Source organism: Acinonyx jubatus, chromosome C1, assembly GCF_027475565.1.
Source record: "Acinonyx jubatus isolate Ajub_Pintada_27869175 chromosome C1, VMU_Ajub_asm_v1.0, whole genome shotgun sequence".
Lineage (NCBI taxonomy): Eukaryota > Metazoa > Chordata > Mammalia > Carnivora > Felidae > Acinonyx > Acinonyx jubatus.
In genome coordinates this window covers 194,882,179-194,904,571 of record NC_069381.1, presented here as the reverse complement: position 1 = coordinate 194,904,571, position 22,393 = coordinate 194,882,179, and the positions used below count along the sequence as shown (strand labels likewise).

General features: G+C 34.1%; 1 protein-coding gene across 2 annotated transcripts in view; it reads right to left on the bottom strand.

Moving 5' to 3' along the window:
- Positions 1-22,393, bottom strand: part of SPAG16 (sperm associated antigen 16) — a 983,948-nt gene that overhangs the window by 922,701 nt on the left and 38,854 nt on the right. For both annotated transcript variants that reach the window (XM_027051529.2, XM_027051521.2), the window contains 4 exons: positions 20,884-20,991; positions 13,601-13,718; positions 6,167-6,236; positions 872-981 (listed from right to left, as the gene is read on the bottom strand). In XM_027051529.2, the coding sequence (XP_026907330.2) occupies positions 872-981; positions 6,167-6,236; positions 13,601-13,718; positions 20,884-20,991 (406 nt within the window). The remainder of the gene's footprint in view (positions 1-871; positions 982-6,166; positions 6,237-13,600; positions 13,719-20,883; positions 20,992-22,393) is intronic.

Below are 22,393 nucleotides of genomic sequence, written 5' to 3'. Positions count from 1 at the left end.
ATAACTACTTATCGACAGCAAGAGAGTCATCCACCACCACTGCTTGCATTTGGCAGAGATTCAAAGGCAGGTAGAGGAGTGGGAAAGCTTTATGATGGCAAAAAGGGAAGGTCCATCCCAATGGGAAGTTGTCATATATTTTGGAACTCAAAGGTAACAATTATGTACTTTGTAAGAAAATTCATTATGTCAGCTAGAATTTCATGCAATTTTCATGACAAGAAATTAAACTCCTTACAGGTTTTATGTACTTTTCTCTCTTCCTCATTTTTGATCTCTTTGACCAGATACTTTTTTCCATTTATTATTATTTTTTTTCATTTAAATACAGGTTAGTGAACATATAGCGTACTAATGGTTTCAGGAATAGAATTTAGTGATTTACCACTTACCCATAACACCCAGTGCTCATCCTGACAAGTGCCATTTTTCTTCAATCATTACAGAAGTTTTTCACTATCAGCCCAATTGCAAAGCAAAGGCACTCAGATCTAAGGAGATTCCTAAATGGGGCATAATTCTTTACATTCTACTTTTAAAGAAGACTAAGTAAAGTTTAAAGTTATACTATTAGGGAAGAAATAAGGGACTATGTGGGAGTTATTTCTTTGGACAGAGTAAGCAGAAAACTGACTAGGTAAGCATACATGCCTGTGATTATATTGGGGTGCATGGCAGCATTCACTGAGTTGTCTCTGCCACCAGTAAGCATATGTCCCTCACATATTAGTAACATTTAAGAACTTTGGGGCTTGATATACATAACCTCTAAATTCCTCTTCCAGTAAAATAATGATACCATATGAGTTCATGGATCTGAAGATCTGAGAGTTAAGTATGATTTAATGGAAATAACAACAAAAAGCCATACCTTTGTATTATCTTTTATCTTTGTGCTACTTTTGTTTTTCTCCCTGGCTTCACGAAGACCTTTCTGAGTAGGACCTTCCAGTGCATTTTCTTTTTCACGGTTAGGAACAACTACAAGATAACACAATTTATTCTTAGTATCTATACTGTCTTGCAATGATAAATACAATTTTAATCAAAATATGAAAGCCAAAGTCATAATGATACATGTGTTTTTTAAAGTATTGTACTAGTAATATTGAAATAATACCAAAGTGTTCTTTTAATTTTTTTTAATGTTTCATTTATTCTTAGAGCACAAGTGGCGGAGGGGCAGAGTGAGAGAGGGACCCAGAATCAGAAGCAGGCTCCAGGCTCTGAGCTGTCAGCACAGAGCCCGACATGGGGCTTGCACTCACAAGCCATGAGATCATGACCTAGGCCAAAGTCGGATGCTTTACCAACTGAGCCACCCAGGTGCCCCATTACCAAAATGTTTTAAGTCAAGTGTCAAATTCATTTCCCCAAAATTCAGGGTGTGATTACTACAATGTCAGTTAAATGGCATGATAAGCCAGTTAGAGAGCATAATAGCCAATCTCCAGTTACATTATTTCCAAATTCCTGTCATGAGATTTCATGTGTATATGAATAAAGTTGAAGAGGGTCAAAGGAGTGAATGGTAAACAATGACAAAATATCCTTTGTGGAATTGGGTAATAAATAACAGATTTTTAGAAGAATATTGTATTAACAAAATATTATTCTTCATGCTTCTCAAGTTGAAAAAAAAAAACAGAAAGGAAAATAATTGGGTAATTTTCCAATGTAGTTGTAACATTAGTCTCCAAACTCTCCTGAACATAAAGAGAACAGTCCTAAAAAAACCACCTGGGGGAAAAATAAAAGTGACAGGGAAAGTCTCTTTCTTTTATACATCTTTCCATATACATATACATATTTACATATACATAATTTCTCCTTATATTTTTAAACAGGAAAATGACTGCAAATAAATTCATACAGTTACAATCATTAACTCATAACTAAAAGAAATAACTAAGTTCTAAATTATAACACTAGATTTATAACAGAGAAAAGATGAGCACAAAAATATCTGGATGAGTCAAGGCTCTCAAAGAATTCTTAAGGCAAGGAAGCACATAGCTGGCATTTAGATTCTTTCCTGATATAATTCTTTCTACTCAGTACCAGTTTCAGACAAAGGAGAAAATCTCCAAAGCAACTTGGACAATAACCTAAAAACAGAATATTGAATAACATAGTTCTACATAAAACCACCAAAAAGACTTCAAAACACTTGAGTATCCAGACTGCCTGTTCTCCCTGATGGTGCTAAAAGTTAGAGCCCCATCTGGGAAGTGTAAGTGGGGGTTTGGGGGAGGGATGGGGGAGGGGCAGGAGGGAAGGCAGCAATTATGGCTCACTGACATTGAGGAAAATTTTTCACTTCCAGTTCTCTTTTATTGTATTTTCCTTTTCAACACCCAAGAATGACATCCTGATCAAGATAATAATTTAAAATAATTATAATTAGCATTTATGCCTCACTGATCTTCTACTATATGACAGCCACTGGTCTAAACAATTTGCATGTATTATTTCATAATACAAGTTGATCAGGCAATCAGAGAGGTGACAGAGTCTGCCATGACACTGTCAAATGCTAAGACCAGAAGCTTAGAGAAAGGTACTGAAAGCCCCATATCTAAAACTAGAATGCATGTTTATGAACAGTGTAAAATTATTCAGTACAGAATATAAGGAATTAACTTTATTCAGGTAGTTGGGATTATACAATTAAAAGAAAGTATTTCATCATGTTGTGTTGAAATTTATTCCTTTTTTACCAAAAGCCACTTATCACGTATCAAAATATAAACAAACTTGGTCTTCAAAGTAACTTAGAAAAACATGCACCGTGTTCATTTATAAATTAGGTTAAATAGCAGAATATAATTTCATAAAGAAGTTACCAGTAAACCATGAGTTTATTTTAATAGAGATGCCAAGGATAAAGAACACAAACTGTTAGAGTAGAATGGAGTATTAGAGATTAATTGTTATAACTATCAACTCAGTGCACGAAATTCCTCAACCTTTAAGCCTTCTTATATATATTGGTCTTCACACATTTTAGTCATTTGGGAAGTTAGAGTTCCTGAGGCTGTGATAGGCTGACACTATCCCTTCATATTTATAACTGACTGCATTCTTAAAAGTTATTTACAGATGGAAATAAGTAATTTTTTAAATTTTTTAATGTTTTATTTGTTTTTGAGAGAGCGAGAGAAAGACAGAGACAGAGCACAAGCAGGGAGGGGCAGAGAGACAGGGAGACACAGAATCTGAAGCAGGTTCCAGGCTCTGAGTTGTCAGCACAGAGCCCCACATGGGGCTCAACTCCATAAACCATGAGATCATACATGACCTGAGCTAAAGTCAGATGCTTAACTGACTGAGCCACCCAGACACCCTGGAAACAAGTAATTTTACCTTAACAAAAATATATATCGTTTGTAAAAAAAAAAATGCAATAAGGAAAAAATGTAGAAAAAAATCACATCATGCAAATTATGTATATATTTTGGTGTGCATCATTTTTATTTGCATATATTTAATAGCTATGACCTTTTACTATATAAATGTTCTTATTTTTTAACATTTTATTAACTTTATGATGTGAGCATTTTCTTATGCATGATTTTTAAAGACTTTCTAGTTGCATGATCAGCCATATTTAAACATTCACCTGTGGTTAATAAGATTGTTTGCACTGTTTTTTTACTATAGATATGACTACAATAAACATCTTTGTTCATAGTATCTTTAGGAATCATTGAGCATAGCTAATATTTCTTTAACTTAAAATATTTGAAAGGAACTACTGAATCAAGGCTAAGAAAAAAAATTTCAAATATGAGAATGCTATTTCTTTCTCTTAAGCTTTAACCATTGAACACAGTGAATAGTCATCTGTAAATAATAGGATGTCATATTTATTAAGAAAATTCACTGTTTTGCAGTTTTTCTATATTTCAGAGTTTCCATCATTTTTTTAAATCAAATTCACTGAGGTACAATTTACATACAATAAAATGAACACATTTTAAATATAGAATTGGGTAAGTTTTGACAAAGATAAACCAGCATATAACCACCACCAAAATAGAGATATAGAACATTTGCACCACTCCCAAAATTATTTTCTTATGTTAGCATTACCATTTATAAGGTATGTACAATAATTTTTGTTTTTATAAGGCATTTTTCTTTTAAGGAAATTAAAAATAAAAAATATATATCTTAACCAGAATTTAACATTCTTAAATCTCTGTATTCAATCCCAGAGATCTGAGTTTTCTTCTGACCAAGGAAAGTCCTTTAGTATTTCCCACACGTTAGAATGATTTGCAACAAAATCTTTTAGCTTTCATTTAAATTAAAATGTCTGTATGTCTTTATTTCACCCTATTTTTTGAGGATATTTTACTGGACATAGCATTCTGAATTAAAAATTTTCCACATTTGAAAACTGTCATTTCTTTGTTTCTAGCCTCTAATATCTCTGACAAGAAATCAGCCTTTATTACATTACTGTTCTCTTGTATGTAATATGATTTTTTTCTCTTGCTGCTTTAGAGATTGTCTCACTTAAATTTTAAGGTTTGAATATGATGCATCCAGGATTGATTCCCTTTGGGTTTACAGTTAGCTGCTTTTGGGGGAGTTGATGTTATCAAATTTAGAAAAATTTAGGTCATCTTTTGTTTAAATATTTTGTGTCCCATTTGTGTTCTTTTCTCCTTTGGCACTGCAATTTCACATCTGTTAAATAGGCATATTTCCCTTTAATTTTTTTCTCTAGTCATCAGACTAAGTTTTAACTGATGTCTCTTAAATTCACTGATGTTTCTGTCATCTCCAATCTGTTGTGAACTATAAAATTTCCATTTAAATTATCATATTTCTCAATACTAGAATTTAATTTTTTTTTTTTGGTTTCCATGTAGCTGCTAAGATTTCCTATCTCTTCACTTATTAATGTCATATTTTTCTTTAATTCCTTGATAATATTCAAAATAGTTGCGCTAACATTTTTATCAGCCAAATTCAACATCTGGGCCATCCTGGTGTACGTTTCCATTTACTGATTTTTATCTTGATTGTGGGCCACCTTTTCCTGTCTCTATAATATACATAGAAAACTTAAATTACATACCGGGCAGTATAGATGACAGGTTATCAAGGCTCAGGACAACTGCCTTCCTTTAAAGGGTATTCATTTTTGTTCTAGCACGCAGTTCAGTTTTTTGATGATCACCTTGAAATTCTAGGCTTAATTTTCTACTTTGTTAAGGTGGATCCATGGAAAGCCCTACATTTTCCCCAAGGCTCTCTAACTTACAAGATTCAAACTCAAACTCTATCTCCCTTAGAAATTCTATGTAAGCTTTGTTTGGGGTTTTATAATAAAGGGCAGTACAAGTGTTATGTTAATATGGTTAATACGTTAATATGATTATGTTAAACATTAATATGGTATTAACAAGGAGTTAAAGAGTAAAGAGGTCTCTTCATCCAGATATGACCAGAACTCCAATGTCACCATACCTGTTTGATTTCTAGAATCTTTTTTCCCCTCTTAGACCTTTAAAATCTCCTCACAGTCAAGTCTTGGGTATTCTTACATGTATAACCCGCTATCAACTAAAAGACTCAGTAAACTCCCTCATAAATTGGGTCACTGCTTATTGCAGCTCCCTTTTTATCTGGTGCACTTTCCTGGGACAGTGTGAACTATGTATAATCTTTGCCTTTTCAGTTCTTCAGGACTGGCATGCTCTTCTTGACCTCTACCTGCATGGAATTTGGTTTGGAAACTGCCCCAGGCACAAAGCCATAGTCATAGCAGATCTCAACTTATAAAATTTTCTTCTATCACTTCTTATCTCCTTCTGTGACTTGTGCTGTTTCCCAAAGGCTAAAAGTAGCTGCCCTATAAATAGTCTAGTTGAAGAGTTTTTTCATTAAAAGAAGGTTAGTGTGGTACCAGCTACAGCATCATGGTCAGAAACACAAGCCCTCCCATTATAGTTTCCTCATATTTTTATCTGAAATTAGTTATACAGTACCATATCCATATTCCCTCTTGATCTTGTCATTAACATTTTAATTTGTGAAATAGTTACCATATCATTTATTCACTTTTAATTATCTCCAGAATTTTGAGCTCTGATAAGATTAAAAAATCACCAACTGATATTAAATTAGTTTTATTACATTTTATTTTTACCTCTAATTTCAGAAGCATGGTAATTATGCCCTATTTCCATATTCTTCAATGTTGCTTGAAGCCCAGAAATCTAAAAAATGAAATCCAAAGATATGGGGTTATATCTTTGTATATACACAAAATGACTCAAAAAGAGTTGAATAAAATACAGTGTTTAAATACTGCCTGAAAGATATAAAAATATTAATTTCTCTTGGATTAATTCCTATATATTTAAATAATTAAACATGAATTATAACAAAAGAAAAATATAATTTTAAATTCAATTCAGTGGGTAATTATTAGGTATCCATTATAAATAAACAAGTGAAACATTTATTTCATAGCATAGTTTCCTGAATCAAGAATACTCATTCCACACTTTGAATGATAATTATTCAGTACTCTACTTTGAGAGAAATTTCTTCTCTGTTGAAATTGCTTCACAACAACTTAATTCATCTTTCTGTGTATAAAAGATGAGGTAAGTATTAGTTGAGAAGTAAAATATGAAGAGACTATTGTTTTTCTTGAAACTCTTAACTCATTTTCTGCCCACAGACATTCCTTGTTTTATTAAACATGTTTCATAATTAAGAAAATTTGTTAATTTGGAGGCATATAATCTACCTATATTTCCTGAACAATAGACTTGAATTAAAAATTCAACCTTAAAGAGCTTTCTTGTCCCTCATTGTATATGATTATATCAACACAAGATACCATCTATTTAATTATATGCAGATACACATATTTTCCTACTATTACTGAGTAATAATATTTCTTTAATAGAAAACAGCAGATAATCGTAATCTATAGATTAGTGCTCATAAAATGCCTGGGAGAAATAAAAAGGTAAAAAAAATTGTATCTATTCTTGAATGCCAAATGGATTATTAAGTTTTTAAATACGCTTACTTGGAATAGTATAAGATTTACATAAAAGTTGCAATGTAATAGAGAGCTCTTATATACCCTGCACCCTATTTCCCATTAATATCATACATTACCATAGTATGTTTGTCACAAGTAATGAGACAATATTGATACATTATTATTAACAGAATTCCATATTGTGTTCTAATTTCATTATGGTTTTTCAAATACATGTTTTCTATTCCAAGAGCTTATACAGGACACTTTACATTTAGTCATCATGTCTTATTTGCTTCCTCTGGACTAGTACAGTTTCTCAGACTTTCCCTCACTTTGATGATCTTGACAATTTTGAGGAGTACTGATCAGGTAATATTTTGGAGAATATCCATTCTTTTGGGGTTGTCTAATATTTTCTCATGGTTAGACAGGAGTTATGGGTTTTGAAGAGGAAGACTGCAGAGTAGAAGTGTCATTATTAGCTCATTATTTAGCAACATGGTTAAAGATTAACGATGTTATTCTTGATCATCTTCCTGAAATGGTATTGTCTAGGTTTCTCCATTGTAAAATTACTTTTTTCTTCCATTTCCACTGTGCTTGTGGAAGCAAGTCATTGTGTATAGGCAACAACAGATGAGGTGTTAAGCTCTACCTCCTTGAGGAAAAGATTATTTACATATGTCATTTGGGATTCCTCTTTGAGAGAAATATTTTTCTTCTCCATTTACATACTCATCCATTTATTTATATTACTATGAACTCACAGATAATTATTTTATACTCTGTGTTATAATCTATTTTGTTGCTCAAATTGTTCAAAATTTGACCGTTGGGAGATCTTTCAGGATGATTCATGTAATGACTATGACTCCATTTGTTGATGTTTGACTGCCAACAGTTTTTAATCCTTACTTCCTACTTCCCTTAGTGCCCTACATCTTAGAAAACTGATATCAAAGCCTGGATGCTTCCTCCTTTGGCACTGATGGGAGATTCAAACCATATAATCCCATTATCCCACATAAGGACCCTCATCCTACTTCCAAACCCTAACCACAACAAAAACACTAAGCCAGTCTCCTTCCTTTTACTCTCTGAAGACATTTCAGACCTGAATGGTAAGGCATATGCTGCTTTCCCTAGAGAGCTCAATTATGTAAGTAATAAAAGTTTTCATACCCTCTGTGTGTGCTGTGTGTATAGCACAATCAGTTTCAACATCCAAACCAAATTTGGTTCTTGGTCCATTTACTTCTAGAGGTGCCCACAACAGTAACAGCTTCTTTGTCCCTTGACATACCCCATTGTTATGTTAAGTATTTTCTTTCTCTCTCTTCTTTCTTTCTCTCTTTTTTCCTTCTTTCTTTCCCTCCCTCCCTCTCTCTTTTCTTTTTTTCCTTGTTTCGTTTCTTTTCTTTTCTTTACTTTTCTTTTCTTTTCTTTTCTTTTCCTTTCTTTCACCTTCTGATCATTTCCTAACATTCTAGCTCAACAACATGGGCCAAATGTTCCAGGTGCATTTCGTATTTTCCCTGCCCAGCCCTACTTCCATCTGTTGGAGGATGGTATTAAAACAGATATTTAGGGGTGCCTGGATGGTTCAGTCCATTAAGTGTCCAACGTCAGCTCTGGTCACGATCTCATGGTTCATAAGTTTGGGCCCCACGTCAGGCTCTGTGCTGACAGCTCAGAGCCTGGAGCCCGCTTCGGAATCTGTGTGTGTGTGTGTGTGTGTGTGTGTGTGTGTGTGGGTGGGTGTGTGTGTCTCTGCCCCTCCCCGCCTCATGCACACATGCGCTCTCTCTCTCTCTCTCTCAAAAGTAAATAAACATTAAAACATTTTTTAAAAAGAAATAGATATCAATGCACTGGGTATACTCATTTGCTATTGGAGTCTCATTACTTCTAGATCCTCTCAGCAAGCAGACCTAAAAACATATACATTTATTTTATATAGTATCTCCTGATATTATATTATATTACATTAATATTATAGTAAATATAAATATTAATATATTTACTTTTACTCTATTAAATGTTATTTATAATATGTTTATATTGTTATATTATAATAAATATAAATAATAATATGTTATATATTATATTACAGCCCTATGAACCAAAAAAAGATAAAATGCAACTTATTTTACATATATACTAACAAATTATATTTTATATATTTTCAATCATGGGACGGTAATTCAGAATTTTGAACATTTTCAAGTAATTTTATAAAACAAAACAATTAAATTAGAAGTTTTTCCATAAGATTACAATAAATTTAAAACAGTTGCTATATTGTAACCTGAAGAATTTGAGAACACATATTTATTAGATTTTTGTCATCTCACAGTATACTTTTACTCCTTTATATACAAACTGAATATCATTAAAAAATTCTAAATTCTAATCCTTCTTGCAAAGTATTACAGAGCTCTATATGTTTAAAGAGAAAGATAGTGAGCTAAATGTTCACTAAGATAAGGTTTTTAAGTAAGTGATGATTAGGAATCCAGATAAAAATTGTAACATACTTCTTACTGCTCTAAGCTCACATCCTAAGTTTTGGTTAGAAGTGACTTCTCAGAGCATCACTGAAATAAAGCAGACACTGAAAATAAAGACATAACCAAAAAGTAAGCATAAAAGTTGATGCATCTTCCATGTTAGATCATAGAGGAACTTTGTATACATTTTAATATATGTTTATTTTCAAATATTTTTAATAAATTCATTCTACAACCTCATGACACACTAATAGATTCAAGTTAAAAGGTTAATCCAATTGGGGTGCCTGGGTGGCACAGTCAGCTGAGCGTCCGACTTCGGCTCAGGTTGTGATCTCACAGCTCGTGAGTCCGAGTCCCGCATCGGGCTCTGTGCTGACAGTTCAGAGCCTGGAGCCTGCTTCAGATTCTGTGTCTCCCTCTCTCTCTCTCTGCCCCTCCCCCACTCAAGCCATGTCTCTGTCTCTCAAAAATAAATAAACATTAAAAAAAAATTTTTTAAAGGTTAATCCAAGGCTCTATACCCCAAGGTATACCTGATAGGAATATTCCAACAGGAAAAAACAAAAACAAAAACAAAGACTTGTGGATAATAAATCATTTTCTTGAGGAAACATTCCCAAAAAGGTTCAGCTCATTAAATAGTAACCTTGGATCATTCTCCAAGGAGAAAGATGATAAAACTGAGACTATATTGTCTGTTCTAATTTGGAGAATGTGTTAATTGATCCTAGGACTAGACTGGTGTAAGAAATATCTGACAGTCATTTTGGTGACTCAGCACCTTGCATTCATAAATTGTGTGTCCATCTTTCTCTATAGATAGCAAATATTTATTCATCCTTTCTTATAACTAGGATACTAACAATACTGCATAGGCTCCATCAATCACGTCCCATTTTGGATCTTGAAAAAAATCTGATTATTAATGATACCTTATGATAACAGGTATAGATTGGACTGCTTAGGACAAATGAGGATGCAGAGTAACCAATAAAGTAGAAGAGGACAGGATTCATCCCTACCACTCCCAATCCTTGTTCATCCAATAGAACAAGGAAGTATAAAAGTATCTATGCCTGAGAGGGAGAAGTAAGAATTCACATATGAGTGACCTATTTCACCTCTCAAGCTACAAATCCAAGTGTGGCTAATTGGAAGAAAAGGACACTGAAAGCCAGATAATTCAAAGATACTCCAAGTACAGACTAAATTTGCTCCTTGCTTCTCAGAGAATAATCTAGGAAAATTGACAGTCCCTTAAAAAGACCTTCATATTTTGAATGGTGATGTAGAAACATAATATTCTTCAGGTAGTGTCTGAAAGTTGATTGAAGATGGTATGTCTATGTACATGGACCTTAAGTGGTTTCCAGATTGCCCACAGTTTGAATTAGCAGAATAGGGAAATCAGAAGTCTCAACTTGTCTCAGTGAGATACATGAAAATGTTACCATTTGAAGCATGTAACCAGAAAAAAGATGAGAGTCATGACAATGAGGCTATAGATGTTAAGGATCTCACAGATGCTGTGGCAGAGGTCATGGATTTAGCAAGGTATGTTAGGTTCACACTTTAAAGAACCACATAGAACCATGCACCTCAACACCAGCATTATGACCAAAACCAGTAACACAACACTAGCAAGTGAAGGCCAAGCATGTAGTCTTCCCGTCATATGGATACATAATGTCCCTTGTTGTAGGAGCCATCTTGCGAAGAATGAGGATGTGATTTGAAGACAAAAAAAATTAACACTGATAAGTTTCAGCTGAACAATTAATATACCATTCAGATACTGTGTGGTAAATCCAAAGAGACTATTTTAACCCAGGAAGATCTGGATAGTCTTTAATAGCAGGTTCTTTTTTCTTTGTCTATAGTAGGAGTAGGGGTTCAGAGACAAAATAAAATAGCTTGCAGATAATACAGTTCTTTGCTAATATGAACAGTGTTGTGGAAAACTGAACCCTGCCTCATTAGGGATAGTGATTTAATTTTTTAAACAAGTTTTCACTTTAGATACATATCAAACATAAGGCAAGTAATTTGATCTCTGTTTAATAGGTAAGAAAAATAGGTAAGATATAGAAGTAAAATAACCTAAATGTTCACATGGCTACTGTGCAGCACAGATGGGACTCATCCCTACCACTCCCAATCCTTAATTCTTCTAACTAAACCAGTAAGAAACAATCTGAAACTTAAAGAGTATATGTGGCCTGAATATGTCCTCAAAATGGCCTTTGATCTAAACTCAGAAATTCATCTCATATTTATTTTTTATAAAATTTGGGTTTTTCCTGCATGGAGCCAGACACTGGGCTCGATCTCATGACTATGAGATGATGACCTGAGCCAAAATCAAGAGTCAGATGAGCCACCCAGGTGCCCCCAAATTCATCTCATATTAAAGATAGGGGAATTGATGGCCTCTTCAGGAGGATAACTTAGCCCTAATTACACGTAAGTGTAGATCCAGGGCTGGACAGGTTGCAGATGTAGAAATTAACAATCTAGAAAACAGTGTAGGCACTTGCCAGCATGGATGTCTGGAAGGCCCTGGTATCCTTGAATGATGAAATTCAGTATGAATGGTCTGTCAGAGGTGTCAAAATATACATGGTCTCTTGGAAATATATGGCCAGATCACTGATGGATCCCCCACCCAGAGAAGGATAATAGTGAGATAAACATGAGAAGAGGGAATAAGGAGAGTCAGATGAGTAAATCTAATTTGAACCTGTGGCAGGATAAGAAGTAGAAGCAACCAAATCTAGCTTGAAGTGCTCCAAGATGTAGACTTGTGCCTTTTATCGGGAGGCTGAGGAGAAAGGTTAAATGTAAAGGAGCAAGGAGATAAAATTCTGAAGGTTTTACATATAATGCCATAAAAATGTAAATTATATGAAACTCCTTTTATGCAATATTACCAATAATACAATTCAGACATTCAAGAATACAAAATTAAAATTCAAGCACAAAGAAGCATGGAGACACAAGTAGTGTTTTGCATTTTAGTAGCTAAGAATTACACTCAAGAACAGAAAAAATACAACTCGATTAAATCATGTCTTAACAATAAAATCATTCAAGGAATAATATAACCATCATACAAGCTATTGTAGCTTCTGAAAGTTTGGCCAAAAATGAAAATCTCCAGAAAATAATAAAAGAATGTTAAGCATAGTTGCACTTTTATATTTTCTAATAAACTGTTACATATTTTTTAAGTGGCCCATAAACATTTTGTTTTATCTTTCTTGAATTCTATACCAGACATTCCTATCACTGTCCCAGGCCTATGTAAAAACCCCACCAGGAAGAATGAAAAAGGATGTCAATAGTAGAAATCACTAAAAATTGAGTCAGCAACCAGGTGTGTCAAATATTCACTTGGGGGTAAATTCCAGGGAGTTTTTATTCATTATCTCATATAAGTTTAACAACAATATTTTTAAAAGGCAGATCATTGTGGCTATACTTTATATATAAGAAATCTGAGTTGAAAGCATCTAAGGTCCGTATTCATAATGTCAAAGTTGGCATTTAAATCCAAGTTTGACTACATTGGCTGAGTTTCTTCCTCTAACCATACTTTAATAATCTCCTATAAATTTATTTTAATTCAGTAAAGTTTCGGGGCACCTAGGTGGCTCAGTCGGTTAAGCGTTCAACTTTGGCTCAGGTCATGATCTCACGGTTCTTGAGTCTGAGTACCATGTCAAGCTCTGTGCTGACAGCCTAGAGCCTGAAGCCTGTTTCAGATTCTGTGTCTCCCTCTCTCTCTGCCCATCCCCCACTCATACTGTCTCTCTCTGTCTCTCTCTCAAAAATAAAAAAATAAACATTAAATTTTTTAAAAAAATAATGTTTAGCTTAATAATAATCTTTATAGGTTTAAAACAAACAAAATAACTTTTATGAATATTGCCAAATGAATCTTTTTTACAACATAATTGTTGAAGAAAACCTTTTTAAATTTATCTCAGAAACCAATATTCCTACTTATATTATTGAAAACTAAATGGTTAAAATCATTTTGAGGTAGTTTTGATGGCTTCTTTACCTGCCCAACTGCTCTGTCTCTTTCCAGAGAGGTCAGCATTTTCTGCTTCAGTAAAGTGTGGTGCTTCTCATGTAACACCCTTATAGTTGGTTCATAAGATGCATAATGTAACTTCAACCTATGAAAAATAAAGGGCATTTAAAGGGTAATTGAGTAAATCAGTGATTTCCATCTAACATCTAAACCTTTCTCTCTCTCTCTCTGCTTTTACAGTAGGATAAAAAATGAATAACCATATAAAGGTCAACACAAGCCAAGAAGTGCCAGAAATATTACTTGGTATGCAGCCCTTAAACATGGTGGGAATAGGGAAGTCAGATTTCTTTTGAGTTAACTATTTTTCTATTTCCTACCAGAAGTTTTACTATATTCAAGCATGTACTCAGAAGATTGCTGCTATTTGTTGAGATAAAAATCTGCAGTTTGCTTAATCAATTCAGAAACAGTTGTCAAAAAGACAAGGGCTGCAAACAATGGAAGATTAAACAGAAAGTATCATTCACATCAAAATAAACTAAAGGATGGTTTTGAAAACAAGTTTGAGTAATTCATATTAAGAAAATTAAGTATAAAATATTTTGAAAGCTCATAGGAGAAATAGTTCAACTCAATATAGGATATAAATACCTTTAATAATATTTTTAATTTGAAAATGCTTTCAAAATACTATTTTTTACTTATTATTGAAGTGTAATTTACCTGGAGTAAAATATACAGATCTTAAATGTTATAGTTCAGAGTTTTCAGAAATATGCATGCGCAGGGAGTCCACAATGTTATCAAAATATAGAGCATTTCTAACATCTCAGGAGATTCTAGAACTTCATGTATTTGGAATCATACAATATGAATGTAACAACCAACATCATAGGAATACAACCAATTATAAGAGATTTTAAAAAACTATATGCCAACAAATTGGGTAACCTGGAGGAAATAAATTACTGGAAACATATAACTACCAAAACTGAAACAAGAAGTAGAAAACTTGAACAGATAGATAGCCAGCAAAGAAACTGAGTCAGTAATAAAAAACTACCAACAAACAAAAGTCCAGGACCAGATGGCTTCCCAGGTGAATTCTACCAAACATTTAAAGAAAAACTAATACCTATTCTCTCAAACTATTCCAAAAAAAAAAACAGAAAAGGAAGGAAACCCTCCAAATTCATTCCATGATACCAGAAACTGGCTTCTTTCACTCAACACAATGTTTTTTAGATTCTTCCATGTTGTTGTGTATATCACTAATTCATTTCTTTTTACTGTGAGTCACATTCCTTTGTATGTATATTCTACAATGTGTTTATTGAATATTTCACTGATAAAGAACTGATTTGTTTTTAGCTTGGGGCTATAATGAATAAGGTTGCTATGAGCAGACTGACACAAATCATATGAGATATTTTTTGGTTCTATCTCTTCATTTCTCTTAGGAAAAATACCTACGAGTTGAATTGCTGAGTTGTAATTTACATTTCCCACAGCAATATTTGACAGCCTTGGTCACTCTACCTCATTGCCAACATTTGGTGATTAGTCTGTCTAGTTTTGTCAATTTTATTATAAATTTTATCACTTTTATTATATTTTCAAACAATCAACATATGATTTTGTTGATTTTTTCTTACGTTTGTCCCTTTGCTAGTTTATTGGTTTCTGATCTTTTTATTTCTATTTCTTTCTCTTTATTTTTTCTTTTTTTATCATCGAAGTATAATATTAGATTATTGATATAAAATTTTCTTCTTTGCTCATATAAGCATTTAAAACTATCAATTTTACTTTAAGAACTGCTTTGGCTGCATCCCACAATTTTTAATATGCTGCCTTTCAATCATTCAGATTGAAATATTTTTTCATTTCCTTCATTGACTCAGGGACTACTTAGAACTATGCTACTTCATTTCCAGATATTTGGGAATATTCCAGAGAGCTTTTTGTCATTGACTTTCATTTAATTTGATTGTGGTCAGAGAACATATTTTGTATGACATCAGTTCTGTGAAATGTATAAAGACTTGTTTTATGGTTAAGCATATGACCTATTTTGTGCACATAAAAAGTCCAAAGTAGAATTCAAGAAATATCAATTACACTCAGTTAGTTGATGTCTTATTCTATAGACTTAGAGAAATTGTGCCTATTTTTCTAATGATTGCCAAAAGAGGAGTGTTAAAATCTCCAATTATAACTGTGGATATATCTATTTTTCCTCTATGTTTTATCAGGTTTTGCTTCATATATCAGACTCTTATATCACAGTCATGCATAATATGTCATCCAGATAAAATGACATCTTGCTGAAATGACCTCTTTTTCCCAAATTCTCAGGATGACTATAAGGATGTTGTTTGTATATCCCTTTTCCTTAGGCCCTGTAGGCATGCAGGGGTGGCTCTCCTTCCCTAGGAAGAGCTGACACTTCAGATGTGCTGCAAGCCGCTGTACAGGCCTCTTCCCCACAAGGTAAAAGATACCCTCCTGGAGTTGGCCCTACTTCCTCCTCTCCTGACTGCCAAGCTAATGGTTTGGTAAGGGAGAAAAGAGACTATATATCCAAACTAGTATAAGAATTAATCAGCATATACTAACAGGAACCAAAAAAGCACCTCAGAGATTGGATTTTGAGATACTAACCTAAGAATGGATAAACAATAATTCACCTTTTTGAAACAGTGGATTTCACAAGTACTGAAACAAGCACTCCAATGTCTGCAGTAAAGTCACTGCTGAGGTGGCTCTTAGCAAGTTGGAAAAAGTAATGGTTAACACTCAAAAAGATGAAAATGCCTGAGCTGCCTCTCCTGGCAGACAGTAGAGGAGGAGCTCCATAACACCACAGCAAAGATGGACTGTGATGACAACCTCAGTCTTTCCACAAAACCTGTAGGCGTGACTAAGTACTGGGAAAAATATTTTCAGGAGTTGTCATTAATATCCAGAAATCCAGAGTGACATCACAGCCCCTATATTACAAAGGAGATTTACAGAGGCCAGAGAATAAGTAGGGTCATGGCTAAAGTCTGGCTCAAAGTGGGCTTATTTGGTCTATGCACCCACCCCATGATTAATCCAAGATTCCCTGCATAAATAATTTTAACTGATTTACCAGATTGTTGGAGTAAGCTATCAGAGTTGAGAAGGCCACTCCAGTGTCTTCCTCTGACTTGTGACAGACAATTTGAAATTGCCTCACAGGCACAATTTGGTTTATTTTTTTAGCCTTTTCTTGTGAGGCTCTGTTAATTCTTTTCAGCTTTTTCCCTTAGTAAATTTTTTTGAAAATACATTTTTCAGTTTGAGAACTTCCATTTGGTTCTTTGTTTATATTTCTCATTTCACTTCTGCAATTTCTCAACTGTTCACTCATTATATTCATTATTTTCTTTAAAATTCTGAACATTTCATAAGCGCTACTAATTCTGTTATTTCTTTCATTTCTGAGTCTGTTTCTATTTGTTCCTGGCTATGGGACACATTTTCCTGCTTCTATATTTGTTATATATTTTTTTGTATGTTGGACATACATTTATCTGAATTTTATTATCTTCCTTTAAAAGAGTTTTGTTCTGGCAGATAGTTAATTTAATGGTTGACAGTTTGAGCTTTCCAAAGTTTACTTTTAATCTTTTATTAGGGCAAGTCAAAGTAGTTCCTTCTCCAAGGCTAGAATAACTCTTCTCCTATGGCATGTCTTATCAAGGGTCTTAACTGAATGCTCAGAATTTTCAGTGAGGTTCCTCCATTGAGCTGGTCAGAATTTCTACATCTTTAACCTCTGGAATCTCCATTTAGCTCAGTTTCCCATAAGCTGTTCTTTGGAGGCATCATTTTTTTCACTTTTCCATAACTTAGTATTTGGTCAAAGACTAAAGGGAACTACTACAAATATTTCTTAAATTCCTTTCATGCACCTCCCTCCTTTTGTGATCCTATCCTGCAAATTCCAGTCCCCTCAGTAGCACTGCACTCAGATCTCTGCCTCATCAGTTAATCAAAGACTACTGCACCCCGTGCTCTACTTTGTAACACTATTGTCTGAATAGTACTTCTGTGCAAAAATCTGGGGTGATCATGCTGCTCACTTTGAATAGTTCCCTTTTCTTAGGCATCACAGTCCTACTCTGCCAATTTTCCAACATCTGAAAAAACAACTGCCAAAGTTCTGTTCAGTTTTGTAGTTCATTGCAGCTGAAGAGCTAATCTATTTCCAGTTAGAGAGCTAGTTCAGTTCTATTCAAACATGGCCCCAAGCATAAGAGCCCCAAAATAATTTTAAATGTTTTTCTATTAAAAAATAAAAGAGTAATCCTTGTTTTGTGCATTTTCAAGAAATTATTTATAAAAGTCATTGACTTGTAAGTCATGTTTCTCTTAACATAATTTATGATTATATTTCATTGCCAGCAGCAATAAAACATAAGCACTAGAGTTAAGTTACATATATATAATGTGTATCAAAATTCAACTATATTCAGCAAAGCAAGAGAGAGTAACAAAATAAAAATATAACAAATATGTACAACCCTATCCCCCATTCCATTAATGTGCTTAGCATATATATATATATATATATATATATATATATATATATATATACTTTGCTGTATATTGCACACTTCCCTAAAGTTATATATTTATAAGCACATATTCAGGTACAGAATTATATACACAAAAATGTGTGCTGTAATTTGTGGAAAATTGAAGGATTATTATTATGGATGGTACAGTTTTTCTTGTATTTACTGACTTTAGTACCTAACTCATTCATGGGATATGACTTGATAATCCTCTGCCCAAAGAATTACCATTATGTAGAATATAACAAGGAAACAACATTAAAAAAAAACCTGTTTAGTCAATCTGAAAGAGTATGTCTGTTTTGTAAATTCCATAAGTACCTCATAATTCATCTGCTTCTATGCTCTAACTTTGAGGGACCGCTAGGTGGCTCAGTCAGTTAAGCATCTGACTTCAGCTAAGGTCATGATATCACTGTTTATGGGTTCAAGCCCCACATCGGGCTCTGTGCTGACAGCTCAGAGCATGAAGCCTGCTTTCTACTTCGGATTCTGTGTCTCCCTCACTCTCTGCCCCTCCCCCGCTCATGCTCTGTCTCTCTCTCTCAAAAATAAGTATCAAAAAAATTTAAGTTCTAACTTTGATATTAATAATTATAAAAATGAATAAATTCGTAATAAGACACTCACATTAAATGAGAACTACTGTAAAGCTGATAGTAAAATCAACTAATTATAGACTTAAACAATTTACAGAAAAAAATTAAGAGTGACCTTTTGTAGTTTACAATGAGAAAAAACATAAATATATAACTGAAATATTTGGGTAAAATATTAACATAGAGAAGTTAGACTCTAATTTAGCCTGGCATCAAAAAACATTCTTCCTGAGTGCCTCAGTCGGTTAAGCGTCGGACTTCGGCTCAGGTCATGATCTCAGAGTCCGTGAGCTTGAGCCCCATGTCGGACTCTGCTGGCAGCTCAGAGCCTGGAGCCTGTGTCTTCCTCTCTTCAGATTCTGTATCTTCCTCTCTCTCTGACCCTCCCCCATTCATGCTCTGTCTCTCCCTGTCTCAAAAATAAATAAACGTTAAAAAAAAAAAAACAAAAACGAAAACATTCTTCCTTGGGGCGCCTGGGTGGCTCAGTCAGTTAAGCATCTGACTTCGGCTCAGGTCATGATCTCAGAGTCCATGAGCTCGAGCACCGCCTCAGGCTCTGTGCTGGCAGCTCAGAGCCTGGAGCCTGCTTCAGATTCTGTGTATCCCTCTCTCTGACCCTCCCCCATCCATGGTCTGTCTTTCTCTGTCTCAAAAATAAATAAATATTAAAAAAATTAAAAAAAATTCTTCCTTATAGCTGATTTATTATGCATGTTTAGTTGCTGGTTGTTTTTTTTTTTATTAATGACTCTGATGATATCACTGAATTTTTGTTTTAGGCACTTAGAAAACACATATTATCAATTCATCCAAATGGTTAAATGGAGACAGTATCCTTAATAATTAAATGTGGGAATAAAGGCTAGCTGAAAACAAAAGTTGCAGTTATATTGCAGTGTAATGTGAGTTTCTTCACCAGGGCATCTGAGGATTACAAAAAGTATAATCTGACATTGCTGAATTTTTATAAGAAATGAATTATAATAGTATTCCCTTTAAACATACTAGGAAATATAACAAGTATGATCTATTTTTAAACATAGGCTAGAGACTCAATGAAAAAAAAAGCAATTAAAAAAATTGAATTTACCGAAGAATAGAATATCCAGGCAGCAACAGTGAACAACATATTTCAGCTGCCACAACTGGATACAAACATGCTCTTAGACTGTCACGTATCCAAGTAACTGAAGTACTGAAGTACTGAAACCTGTTTGTATTAGCACAGAAAGTGAGAATAGAAGCAAACCTGAGATCTTTCCCATGAAAGAATGTGCTGTGATTCAAACTCACTTAACCGTACATGTGGCTGTGTATGCACCTTCACACACACACACACATACACATACACATACACACAATTAAAATGCCTTTCTGCTTTTCCTCTGGGTAAATGGGTGGCTCACCCTAATGAAGGCACAACAATTACTTATCTTTAGACAAGAAAAAGCTTAGCTACCTTTAAAGGATGTCCACATGACCAGTAGGAGCCACAGACCCCTATATGGTCCTGAGTATAGAACAATTCCCAAATTTAAAGAATGTACTTTGAAAACAAAATACATTTTCTTTTCTAAAAACCTTAGCATAAATTCAAGGTCATTCAGTATATGCCCCCTCCACCTCACCCTTGTCAAGTAGGCTTTATACTTTGTTCTCTGTGGGTACAATATGGTGAATATGCCATGTTCTTTCATGACTTGGTGCCTTTGCAGGGAATGTACCATCTGCCCAAAGCGCCCTGCTCCCTCACTCTGTTAACCTACACTTCAGAATTCCTCTGGAAATAGGTCCTTGAAACCCTCTCACACCCAGTCTGGTTGAGGTGACTGCCCTTGGTTGGCATAGCAACAATGCAGAATATTTCAGTTTAACTCCTCCCCCATTACACATCCCATTAGTCTCTGAGAACCATTACAGCAAGGACCTTAACTTATTCATCTCTGTATTTCAAACACATAGTATAGTATCTGGCATACAGTAAATACCAATAAATGTTGAATGATTATTTTACATGAAAACTTCTAACGAGGCCAAGTTACTTAACAGTAATTAAATAACTCCTTAATAAATATACCGACAAACATTAGCAGCTTACCCTTTGAGGTCATTAATTAACTTGTTTTTTTCCTGGACTATTCGCTTGTGGTGCATTCGATGAAAATCACGTTCTTTTTGAGTTTTCAGCAGGTCTTCTCTAGCCTTGCTAAAAAATAATAATAATTTTAAAAATCACTAACTCCAAAAAAGTATCTGACAAAGTACAACATCCATTCATGGTAAAAAAAAAAAAAAAAAAAAAACAAAAAACTCTCAACAAAGTAGGTTTAGAGGATACATAAGTCAATATAATAAAGGCCATATATGAAAATTCACAGTTAATATTATCCTCAATGGAGGAAAATTAAAAGCTTTTCCTCTATAGTCAGGAACAAGACAGGGATGTCCCCTCTCACCACTTTTATTCAACAAGTACTGAAAGTCCTAGCATAGCAATCAGAAAATAAAAAGAAATAAAGGATATTGCAATTGGCAAGGAAGAAGTCAAACTTTCACTATTTGCAGGTGACATGATATATATGGAAAACTCAAAAGACAGCACCAAAAAAATATTATAACTGATAAACAAATACAGTAAATTCGCAGGATCCAAAATCAACATACAGAAATCTGCTGCATATCCACACACCAATAATGAAGCAGCAGAAAGAGAAAATAAGGAATCAATCCCACTTACAAGAGCACCAAAAACATTAAGATGCCTAGGAATAAACCTAACCAAAGAGGTGAAAGACCTGTACTCTGAAAACTATAAAACACTAATGAAAGAAATTGAAGATGACACAAAGAAATGGAAAGACATTCCATGCATTCATGGATTAGAAGAACAAATATGCTAAAATGTGTATACTACCCAAAGCAATCTACACATTTAATGCAATCCCTACCAAAATACCACCATCATTGTTCACAGAAAAAAAAATTCTAAAATTTGTACAGAACCACAGAAGATCCCAAATAGCCAAAGCAACCTTGAAAAAGAAAAGCAAAGCTGGGGCATCATAATTCTCGACTTCAAGTTATATTAAATCTTGTAGTGATCAAAACAGTATGGTACTTGGCACAAAAACAGACATATAGACCAATGGAATAGAATAGAAACCCCAGAACTAGACCCACAAACGTATGGCCAACTCATCTTTGACAAAGCAGGAAAGAACATCCAATGGAAAAAAGGCAGTCTCTTTAACAAATGGTGCTGGGAGAATTGGACAGCAACATGCAGAAGATTGAAACTAGACCACTTTCTCACACCATTCACAAAAATAAACTCAAAATGGATACAGGACCTAAATGTGAGACAGGAAACCATCAAAACCCTAGAGGAGAAAGCAGGAAAAGACCTCTCTGACCTCAGCCGTAGCAATCTCTTACTTGACACATCCCCAAAGGCAAGGGAATTAAAAGCAAAAATGAACTACTGGGACCTTATGAAGATAAAAAGCTTCTGCACAGCAAAGGAAACAACCAACAAAACTAAAAGGCAACCAACGGAATGGGAAAAGATATTTGCAAATGACATATCAGACAAAGGGCTAGTATCCAAA